General features: G+C 39.8%; 1 protein-coding gene across 5 annotated transcripts in view; it reads left to right on the top strand.

Annotated features, from left to right (window-relative positions):
* The window catches only part of STOX2 (storkhead box 2), a 148,936-nt gene extending 139,103 nt beyond the window's left edge, over positions 1-9,833 (top strand). For all 5 annotated transcript variants that reach the window (XM_064449643.1, XM_064449644.1, XM_064449645.1 and 2 more), the window contains 2 exons: positions 4,020-5,490; positions 5,549-9,833. In XM_064449643.1, the coding sequence (XP_064305713.1) occupies positions 4,020-4,215 (196 nt within the window). In that variant the 3' untranslated portion in view covers positions 4,216-5,490; positions 5,549-9,833. The remainder of the gene's footprint in view (positions 1-4,019; positions 5,491-5,548) is intronic.
* The last annotated feature ends 2,324 nt before the right edge of the window (positions 9,834-12,157 follow it).

The following is a 12,157-nucleotide window of genomic DNA, read 5'->3' as shown; positions in this document are numbered from 1 at the left end:
ACACACAGCTGAAAGTGATCAGGCAATTTGATCTTCAGAGGTGACCAGCGCTGCATCAGCAGAGAGAGGTGCCTTGCCTAAGATACTTGGGAAAAGAGTCCACATGTTTGCGTGTGGTGGTGCTGGTTAGTCACTTGCATTCCAGGGATCTCAGATACCACAGAAATCTCAGTGTGCTAGGAATCTTACAGGTGTAGGGAGGAGAGAGTTGCTGGTGTGTTCCCTGCCTTGAAGATTTTACAAGCTCATTTCCAGGTTAAGAATCCTTCATTCGAGCATTCTTCCTTCTCTCTCTGGCCTCTTGAGAGTCCTAGGTCCCTGCTGGAATGGAGCTTGCTTGGTTTTGTTTGCCCTGGATAGCAACACATCAGAGTTCAGAACAATGACTCTAAGAACACAGAAATAATTTACAATGGTAGTTCTCCTATAGCATCTTACTTAAGTGTAAATTATTTATTGCCTGTGTTTAAAAATAAAATCTCAAAGACTGGATTTGTATTAGGTGAAAGAAAATGGGGGTTTGGGGTTTTTCTTTTGTTGTTTGTTCTTTTTTTACCCCCCCTGTAAAAGGTGTTCTTATTCCTCAGAATTATGTATTTTTTTAAATCTATAGCAAAGGCTATCAGAAAGGCATGTGAAGGATTTTCTGCTTCTACACAGGACTAAATTTTGTTTTCAGTTAAAGTCATGTCATTCTGGAATAAATGCCTTTGGATTTGATGGCTACTCCCACTTGATGTTAATGACAAGGCAGTAATTATTTGGCCAGCTGCAGCATGCAGTGATCATCAAACTAGAGCAGGCTTTTAACATATGTATAATTTTTCTGAGTAAAAAATTTGAAAATAATTTGAGTAAATGGTACCACTTACACTGAGTCCACCTTAAAAAAGAAACTTAAGAAGGTTTTTAATTTGTTCCTGTTATTGATTGTTCTGCAGGTGCTTGGCATCCTTCTCACACACAACTGTTGTATGAGGCTATTTACACTGTTCTTTTTAAAATGTAATCTCTTCTTCTAGTGAAGTGCTATACTCGCAGTCAGTTTTTGTGGGGGAGTATATGGTGGTGTTTCTTGCCCAGCCTGTTTCAGTCTTGCAGCGTGCATTTCACCTCCAGGATAGGATGTTGACTGGATGAAGAACAATTCTTAGACCACTATTTTGCTAGCTGTATGCCAGCTGAATATCAAGGTTGCATTTCTGGTTAATGCAAAAGCAGACATTTCCTTCCCTAATTTACACAAAAGCTAAAATTTCTGTTGATGTTAATCTTAAAGTTAGCTAGGAAGAGAACAGAACATGGCAAGCGTACTGGATTTAGTGCTGCTGTACCCCTTTGTTTAGATCGAAAGGGAAACAGATAAGCAGCTTTTAATAATGATTGTGTTCCACACATCCCTATTTTTAATTTACTGTTTACTTACTAACAAATGTGTTTTCTTTTTTTTTTGGCAAGACCACATAAAGTAAGCTTTTTAAAGCAAAAAAAGCAACATTGCCTAGGGTTTTATAAGACCAGTGTATAGTCTGGCTATTTCATTTTATGAGCTTTGCATCAAGATTATTAAATTGGATGATTTTGCTGAGTTTTGGTCACTCATCAGTATAGGTCTATAAAAACAAATTGAGCTGAGGTGATTTCAGCCCTTCGGCTATAATTACCATGCTGTTACTACTTTCTTACCTTATAACAAAAAATGTACTCTGCAGTCCTTTTCCAGGAAATACAAAAAAGCTATCCAGCATCCATCTGGTAAGATTCACCTAGATCTGACAGTGTCCATTAGCAGATGCCTAGGGATGAGTATAAGAACAGAACATGCATGTATTGATATTCCTCAGGTATACTCTTCTAACGTCCACTGATTATGTCATCATTCTCTACTTCCTGAGGTGGGATGGTATCTTTTCTTTTTAAACTGAAGTGTGCAGTGTTGCTTGGGGAATCAAAGTTACCAATTCTACACTGTGAAAGAACAAGTATATTTTTAAAAAGCGTGACAAATTGAAAAAAGGGGCATTTAAAAAAACCCAGGATGTAGTTAAAGAGGTTTGCAATGGTCATTTGGCTTCAAAAATATTTTGTGTGCAAAATTCATGAACCATTGGGAAAACAGCCTCACAGTATTTTGTTCATTGCGTTTATGCAAGTTGTATATAGTATATGTTAGCTGTCGATATGAATTTTATTCCTTTGTTTTTAGAGCTTATGTAATACTGCTGCTCCTTTGTCACCTAAAGAAAAAGCTAATTTTGGCATTACTCTGCATGCAAAATTCTCACTGCAGTCTCTGTGTATTCATGTTGTAACACTCAGTTTGTAGTATCAGAATTGAAGATGTCTGAAGATTGGAATTGGTGGTCCCGTAAAGAATGGTACAATGCTGAATGACCTCTGAAAAACAAAGGTTGCTTCTGTTTTCATTAAAAACCAGAGGGAGAGAAATCAAAACATGAGCAACAGAAGTGCACTATATGTTATTGCAGCTCACAGAGATCTTTTACTATATGCATCGTCCATCATAGCTGTTTGGAACTACTGACAATAAGGTGATAATGAGCAGAGGATGATTAGTACCATTTTGATCAATTTAAAAGATCTACGGGAGTTTTCGTAAAAGCATCTTTGATTTTCCAGATTCAGTCAGTTTAAGGTTATTTAAATCTGCCCTACAACTAAACAAAGTGTTTCTTCATTCCCCTATGCTGTGCAGTGACACATTTCTCCCCTGCCACATGCAAAGCTGTACATTCCTACTCTTCCCCTGATGCTGACACTAATCTTTTTTTCTTCTTCTTCTTAGGGCTAGTATTTAACTGAGAGCGGTCCCTGATCTGGCTGGCTGTAAGGCTCAGCATCAGGGAAGCAGCAGGAACATGTGGCAGGGTCAGGTCTACACAAGGCAGGCAAGATCTGCCCCTTTCAGTAGGAGGTAAATTTAGGATGACTTCAAACTGACTACTCTGTCGTTAGTATCTCTGTTTCTGGTGCTTATTTAACAAACCCATTCAGTCTTCTAAATGTACTCTGTAAACATCTCCATAGCAAGTGGTGATGTCATTTTGCAAAAGTAGGGGTGTAGGTGGAGGATACATAACCAGGGATGACACGGCTGTTTGAAAACCAAATCTTTCTCTTCACAGAAACACAATGTTTGGAGATCAGAAATTATTTAGAGCAGAAAGAGAACAGAAAGACTAGTAGGGGTAAAACTAGCCTTAGCATATATTGGATGAGTTTTTTCAAAGCTGTAGACTAACATACAGGCTCGTCTTTATTCGTAATTAGATGTATCATTAAAAGGCTTAGCCTTTAGAAGTGCTAAGTGTCCTATCACTCCCATGGATAAGCAATATGTGAGAACTAAATGAGTGTTGTCCATTTTCTGAATGAAATAGCAGCACTAGTTGTTTAGGGCATGATCACAGACCAGGCAGTTAAGATTTCGCAGTGTCTTGTAAGTTGCAGTTGTCTCAGCTGCAAAGCAAAATTGAAGCGTTGTGTTTAGAAGCGTTGTTGGTTTAATATAAAGTAGCCTTTTTAGTTAATATTTTGCGCACAAAGACATAGGTAGAAAAGGAGACAACAGAGGAAGCTGTGTTACATGATTAGTCTCCTAGCTCTGCCTAGTCACAAAGCTGATTTGATGAAGTTACTTTGTGCAAAAATGCACCAGTCAGGAAAGAAAAGTAATATGTTCCACATGCAAGATGGAAGCTATTTCCTTGGGTGAAAAATGCAGATGCTTGATACTGGTTCAACTTACAGTTTATGCAACAGCTTCAGCTCTGCTTAGTGCTCTGCCGGTGTTACAGAATGGTGACTGCTGAGTACCTCTGGAACCCGTTTTGGAGGAACATATGTGTACCGTCAAAATGAGATGGTTCAGTGATGTGACATTACATACAAACACAGGATGCCTATTATAAAACACTCTATTCTCCTTTCCTGTCTGGTTGATAGATATATAGGCATGTCATATATGAGTGTGTATATATATTTCTTTTCCATTCTAGTACTCGTGAGAGCCTGGCATCCAACACTTCAAGTATTGTTGAAAGCAACAGACGTCAGAACCCCGCTCTGAGCCCTGCACATGGCGGCGCAGGCCCAACGTTCAACTTCCGAGCCACTGCAGACCCGCCACCAAGTGAAGCTGAGAAACTGCAGAAACCTGCTAACTGCTTGCAAGCTTCTGTCACTAGTGTCTGATAGTCATCCTGCCTCAAATCTTCTGTCTCATCCTGTACAGCAAAGTTTACGACACTGGGACTGATGTTTACATCTTTGGGGAAAAATAAAAAAAGCATCTCAACCACAGTTTTAGTGTTTACTTAAACTGTGCTGCTACATAGACTAGGGGCAACAAAGAAATCTTTATTTCAAGGTATTGCTTTTCACATTTGCGGCTCTGTAGCAACAGAATAGCAGTAGGGATAATATGTACACTTTTTGCTTCACTTAATTGTAACTGAGCACATATATGAAAGTCTAGACACTGTAAGTGTAATCTGCATTTTCAATGTCCATGCAGTTGCCAACTTCATTTTAAAAAAATGCCACAGATGTGTGATGCCCCGGGTCAGAGGCTAAACTCTGCTGCAGAGTTGATCATTTTTTACTTCAAAAACTGAGCCACTGCTGAAAGTAACCAGCCAGGATCACCATGAGGAAAAAAAATGCCAAACATGACAAGTGATGACCTCAGCTCTATCTGTGAATTATTGATACTAATCAGTCATTTTCACTGTGCGTTTTTGTGACACAATTTTGCAATTACCCGTTTAAGCGAGTAAAAAGAGGTTTGGGTTTTGTTTTGGTTGGGTTTTTTTTTAAATATGGAGGGTGGGAAGGGAGATGGCTTCTCCTTTTGTGTTTCAAGAGTATGAGAGATGTTTACTTACTGAGACTTGATACTTGACCTTCCATAGTCACAAATGAGGAGGTGGGCCTTTGCATAGAGGAGGGAATGGGGAAGGAAAGGAAGGGAAAGTTATAAACGTCATGGAGCCACAGTGTGGAGTGACACAAAATATAACAAATGTCTTCAGTATAAATCAAGTTATTTAAAAAAGATTATCTAATTCTTGTGTCACTTCTGGTATTGCAACTTGCCATTAATATAGGAATCAGAATAACTAATTTCTTGGAACAAAAATATTCTTTATGATATAAATGACAAGTATGGCCTGAAGAATTGATTTCTTTCTAGTGGAAGGACATAAATCTATTTTATGTAGCATATTAAATAGAGTGCCTAAATTAGGCTATTAAAAATAGCATACATTTTAGTGATTATCAGAGAACAAAATTTAGAGAATTATAAACTTCTGGCCTTTTTATTCAGTGGATGTTATTTGCAATTTAGCATTTTATGGACATGTCTAGTTTCTAGAAATTAAATATGTCCACATGGTTGGCAGTAGAAATCTGGATTCTGTAGGTATGGTATATCCTAATTGTTCTCCCCTAAACTGTTACTCCAAAGTAATTAGTACTGTGCTAGTTACTGCAGAGTAACTTCTAAGGATAGTTAAACTCCAAGAGTAATTTTTAGGTGCAGGGTCACGTTCTGCTCTGTTACTCATGCAACCTGGTAGCGCAACAAATTGACTTCAAATTTAACCCTCTTTTTTTTTTTTTTTCTATCAGAACGGAATTGGTGGAAGAATAACAAAGATGCTAAAATGTTCAGCAGCCCAAATTGTTGCCTAGAAAAGGGACATTTACATTGTCTAGCTCTTGTAGTACACAGGTATGAAACCCAACTGTACATATTAAAAAACAGTATCTTCATCAAGTTCTGGCGACATGTATTACTCTGTACGCAAAGTCATTTGAGCTTCACTCATGTTCTATATTGTCATCAGAAGTCTTTACTGACGATTCAGCCTTATGTTACACAGTTGGATATAGTTAATTTACTTATAAAACGGCTTTCTAACTCTGGATGCAGTCGGTTTCCAGTTCTGTCAAGGACACCCGGTCAATGCACAGGTCTGTTTTCCTTGGTTTCAGTGTGTAATTTCCATTTCATAGGAGCAATAAGACCTTTCAGTGCACATAAAGGAAATTATTGTGCTTTTGGTTGGTTATCAGAGTCACTTGGCCTTTAGCCTTCTGCCTTATCATACCTTCCAAGATGTGCTCTAATTACCATATAATGCTTTGCATGATGCATCTTATTATTCAATATGTAACTCCAGCCGTACTTATTCCATGCAAACTGTAGAGTCAGAGTTTTTGTGGGGAATTGTCATATACTATGCAGTGGCTGACTGATTTTGTTTCTGAGACGAGCTCTGACATCAGTAGTATGTATTGGTTCAGTAAATAAATATGTCGAAACAATAGAAAAATATACAGTGATGATCTGAAGTACTAATGGCAGTATTAAAATGTGAACAGCAAAAACAGATTTCACCTCTGGGGGAAATATTTGTTTGTCATAAACTAATCAGAATTTATGCAGGCAGCTGGTTGTACAGAAGACATAACTCCAACGAAATACGATAATACATACCTGTAAACTGTATAGTATGTTATCTCCTAAAGTTCCCAGAAACCAGCAGACAACATAAATGTCATATTAATGTTGACATGGCATTGTACGAATATTAATGTGACTCTTGGAATATGGAATGTAAACAGAAGTTTCAAATAGAAACGTTCTAATCTTGAATTCTCTTTTTTTTCTCTCTCTCTCCTTTTAAAATCAACAATGGAATATAAGGAAATTCCATCTTGAGGTTCTGGTAACAAAACCACGAGAGTGGAGCTTGAGTGCTTTATGTCACCCTAATCCTTTGATGAAATCATAGCCTTGTATTACATGGTTGCTTATCTATCATTCTTCTTCTAATGTATCAATTTAAAGGTTTACAGAGTTAGATTAGGTTGAATCTGTGTTGTGTTCAACTGTAAAGGGTCAACACAAATCTGTCGGCATTTTGCACACTTAATATGTATTATTATAATACAACATGTTGATTTTATGGTAATTTTTTTTACACATATAACTACCTCCATGAATTTGATGAAATGCAGCAACATGAAAAGTGTATTGTACAAAGCAAGGTTAAAAATTTTGAAGCATTAGGTCATGGCGTTCTCTTGTGTCAATGCTTGCATATGAAGTCATCGTGTTTCCATTGCCACAATTTCCTTCTACAATATTAAAAATCTGGCTTTCAGATGAGTCACTTAAAGACTTTGACAAGGCTGCATAATTGGGATAAGAGTGAAAGGGAGGCTGAAACCTTCCATCCTCTCCCCAGTTACTGCTAAAATCTCTGCCTGGTAGAACTTGAAAATGTATTTGCAATTTAGCAAATTAGGAACATCTACAGTCTGTGAAATATGATTGACAGTTTGGGGTTTAACAGAAGACACTCTGGGTATTTTCTTGGCAGCCTTCAAATACTTCGGGCCCTATTCTGCCTCCATCTTTGTCAACATATCAGGTCATAGTTTCTCTGAGCTGGCAAGGGTGTTAAAACAGCTCTTCCTTTAACAATACGCACTCTGTTCTCTAGATTGTGTGCATCTGAAACACTTGCTCCTATAGAAATTACCAACAGCCTTTAATTGACTTGGCTGGGAGCAGTATTAGGGTCCCTACTCGAGGTATGCGCCTATTGTTCAAAGAACGTGGGCGAGTTTCCAAGAAAAACGAAGCTGGCTTTTGAAAAGTAGCCAGCTGCAGCAAGCCACCTTTCAAGAGGGAAGAAGGATTTTTCCAAAAACCAAAGGAAGAAAGTGGCAGTTGAACCTAAGCAGATCACATTTATATACGAGTCCTGATTTACGAACACCTCTTTCAGCAAACCTAGTACCGTTATCCTGATGTAAATTAATATACAATCATCAGTTGAGCTAATTTTGCCAGTTTAAGTATTTCTGTTAAAAATCATAAGAAATCGTTTGCCCTTTGACTCTCTGCACCACTGTAAAATGTCCGTAATACGCAAAACAATATTCACTCAACTTTAAAAAGTAAGATGTGTTGGAAAACAAATATTTTAATGAAAACCATGGCCTAACTGCTTGCCAGCAGTAGTTGGTTTTAGAAAGGAGAACAAGCAAACCAGTATTCATTCAGAGGCCATCGTAAAAACAGATAACAAACACTGCACTTAAATCACGTGTTTTTGCCTGAGGGCCTTGAAGCACTGGTACTAACTGAGCCTCCGAGTCTGTGAAGTAGGCAGAGTTCACTGACCCTCTTTTACATCCAGGCACAGTGAAAAAAAAATAACAAAGGCTAAGAGTCTGCGGGCTAATTTATTAACCAGTTTCTTTCTTAAAGTCATTGGAATAAGTTTAATAGTTAACCAAAGTGTTTCATGTTTCTACTCTGAAATTATTCTTTTGATGCATTCAGTTTGTTTAAGCAAGAGAGAAACTCCTTTGCAGTCCTGCAGAGACTTGGATTAGCAGTGCCAAAAACAATCAGTTTTCAGTCATAGGAGTACTGACAGCGGTGGTTTTAGAAACAGTTATTTTAATTAAAAATTTGTTTTTCAAATACATTTCGCAGAGCTTTTTCCAGCACAGTTGTTGTTCAGATTGCTGGGCTGAGAAAGCAAATAGCACTCTTAATCTGGTGTCACACCCACAGTTTACAATTCTCTTTGCTCTTCTGAAGAAAACTGTACAGTATTAGAGAGAAATGTTCTATTTTTTACGAAATTCTTTTAAAAAAGAAAAGGTATATATCTAAAATGTTCCCCCCAGCATAAGTAAAGTGCATCGTTGCTGCATGAGAAGCATGCGGCAGACCCACCGAAAGCCAAGCTGGTGCTAGAAGAAAACGGGACTACCGCGCTGCTTTCATAGCGGCGCTCTAAACGTTGGTTTCAGTTACGCGGGTGTAAATCTGGCGTAACTCCCCTGACCTCCCACGGATCCGGCGGAGATGGGAATGGGTCGTTAACTCCATTGAAGCTCAGTTCTGAGCTGAGGGTTTCCGTGTTCCTTCCCCCACCACCCCCCAAGACACTAAATGCAGAGAAGGAGCAGGAGGCCACGCGCACGCACCTGGCTCTGGAAGGGCAGCCGGGGTTGAATCCCCGGTGACACGCACAGCCGCCCAGCCGGGACGTGTGACAGCCGCCACGCGTTTCGCGCCTCGGAAGGGTGATTTTCCGTGCGGTGCGCTGCCCTCGTGTAGTATAGCACGTGTTAGAGCCACCCAAAGGATACCCACCCACCCAGCAGTATGAAAGGGCCCTTGGAGTAATTGGCACAGATGTTACTTTTATATGTGGAGGAGACTTTAAGTTTAAAGGGATCATAATTCTGCAGGTAATTTTCTGTGAGTGACTGAATGTGGCTGTTGCATTAGGTTTAAATGAGTTAATAAATGCAAGTGGGACTTACTGTATGTTAGAAGGGAGTTTTGCAGCCAAGACTGCCTTGTATAAATGTGTTTGCACTGAAAAAAAAATTTAAAAATTACTTGGTCTCTGGTTGCTGTAAAGGTCATCCAAGATGGATGTTCTGTTTATATTGTATAGTATTTCATATGAAATAATTACAGTTCATGAAATGTCTTCCCTAACGTTACTGATTTATAACAGCACATTTGTAACATGGTTTTTATTGTGTCAGTGTACCATATTGTAAATGATGATTACTTGTCATGCTTAGTATAATAATTTAAAGGAAAAAAAAAAAGGACAGGGATTTTTGTAAGTCTATATTTGAAAGTCCCTCCATATGGTAATATTGTGTTCATGTTGTTTATGTAGTGTTGTGTGAAATATCCATTTTGGATTGTGTTACTTTTTAAGATATTAAATAACATTTGGTTATATGTTTTAAGTGGATTCTTTGCACCCATCAGTGGTTTTTAGAGAACATACTTGCATTTCCATTTAACATGCTCTTTCCCTCCCTCACTTAGGAAACCTTGCACAACAAACCAGAAGTCTCAGAAAACCAAGGGTTGTTACAGCGTGCTGAGCTCATGTATGCTTCATAAAAGGTCTGTGAGCCATTCTAGTAAGAGAGCGCAGAGGAGCAAGTTCACTGATTTTGAAACATCCCGGTTTGGATTGGACGTAGAGGCGATGGGTGCAGAGGGAGCATGACCCCCACCGACTGCGTGAGTGCCCAGCTGAGATGCACCTGAGCTCCAGGAAATAAGAAGTCCTTTAGGGCATCCCAGTGCCAAGAGCAACAGGTGTCAGGTCCCTCTTCTCTCTTCTCCATCTTCATGAGCCAAAGGAGGACCTGCCGCACATACCCGAGAGAAGGGGCTCTAGCAAGGAGGTTTTTTCACATTCTTCAAAAAATCATTCAGTCTTTTTTCCATGCTTTGAGAGCAGCTGATTGGAAAGGCCCAAGTGGGCAATGTAACATGCAGGTGACATTTTCTTGCCCTCTGCCACCACCTGGAAGAAGATTTTGAGGCGGTTTAGGGTCCAGGAGCTTTGCCAGAGTTTTGCCTTGAGAATGGCTGTTTGCCAAGGTCAGCTATGAGTATTTACAAGATAAAAAACAGCAGCATCTGTCAGAAGCAGGTGCTGTCATAAGCACCTTGGCTTGTCACCTGGTATTGGCACATACTACTGCTAAGCTATTTCTAGTCTTTGCTGGTTCCCCTTCATCCATCTCCTCCCTTTGTAATCCATCTCCTTAAAATCGTGTATTTTGAATTATAAGGCAAGAAAAAACCAAAGTTTGGTTAGGGCTTTGTGGTAGCACTGACCTAGTGCCTTGCACAGGCAGAGGCAATTTTGGGTGGTGGTCAGAATCAGGCTTTAAACACCTTTTCAGTATTGCTGGAGACGTTTGCAAGCACTGTTTCCCCCTCACAGAGATCTTTGTTTCTGTTTCTGTCCTGATGGTGGCTCATATTTTAGGTGATAGATGAGGCCGGTCATTATCTAGAAAGGAATTGCTCTTGTCCAAACCCATCAAAACTTGAACCTTAAAACTTGCTTAGAAACTTGGCCTGAATTCTCTTTATACTTTGCTGATAGGCACACTGAAAATCTTAAGCAGGCAACATCTTTTTGGTGAAACGTGGTCGATAACATACTTAAAATGTCTAGGGCCACTGCTTGGCTGAAGAACTATTCTGCTGTTGGATCGTGCCTTTCTGCTGAGAGCACTGAGTCAAAACAGCAGATTTTCATCCCTCTGTATCTACAGGCACCTTACATCTGTACGGTAACATTTTTGGAAGTTGTCCTTCTGACTTCCCATATCCAGACTTTCCCTTTTTCCATCAGCCTCTCAGCTGGTTCTTTAGGGTCTGGTTTTTTCCTCCCAACTTACTTTCTATAATGCCCTTCTTCCATTTTATCTTTGTTTTCCATTGCTCAGAATCCCCTCCTCTTCTGCTCCTTTTTGACATTTATTCTCCTTCAGGTTGGGGTTTTTTTTCCCCATGCATTACTTGACATGAGATGTCGGCCCCTTTTCTCACCCTGCCCTCTCAAAATGTCATCTGAATCCTATAGTGTCTTTTCTCCACTTTCCTACTACCTTCTCTCATTTTTGCTCTCCCCACTCATCAAAGAAGAAAAGGTTATCAGCCACTTCAGGACAGGCACTCCTGTCAGCATTTCCTTTCAAGCCATGCTATTGCAGACTTGTGATCTTAAAGAAGTTTAGAGTATAAATATGCCCCCACTTCTAGTTCCCGTCCCCTCCCTTTCCCTCTCCCTCTCCTCCCCTTCCCTCCCCTCTCATCCCCTCCCCTCCTCCTCTTTTTGATCATGTAGCATCTTTGTGCTTTGGGGGCTCAAAGGGGAGACCCAATACTCAAAACAACCCTAGAGCAACAGGTCACATTTGTCTTCCTCAGGGCACCAAGCAAAGCCCCAGGTAAATGCTTAGAAAAGCAATCATAAAAATATCCAGCTGTGCTTCCCAGAATGGCTACTAGGAAGATGACGCTGACTTACTAGCCTTTCCTAAACTGCAAGGAGGGAGCCCACTGCTCTGGCACTCCTGTTCACTGCAGCTGGTACATGAAGGGTTTTGTAGCAGAGTCAAAGGATGCCGGGACTTTGATAGCTGCCAGTGGTTTTGTGTTGGGATGGCCGAGCTTGCCTTTGTAAGCAACTTCCTCCTATGCCTTTAGGTCCTCAGGTTTAATAAAGGGGTTTTTAGCCCAACTCTGACAGTAGTGATGAATGGG

Source organism: Phalacrocorax carbo, chromosome 4 (assembly GCF_963921805.1).
Source record: "Phalacrocorax carbo chromosome 4, bPhaCar2.1, whole genome shotgun sequence".
NCBI classification, from domain to species: Eukaryota; Metazoa; Chordata; class Aves; order Suliformes; family Phalacrocoracidae; genus Phalacrocorax; species Phalacrocorax carbo.
This window is presented reverse-complemented; position numbering and strand designations above follow the sequence as displayed.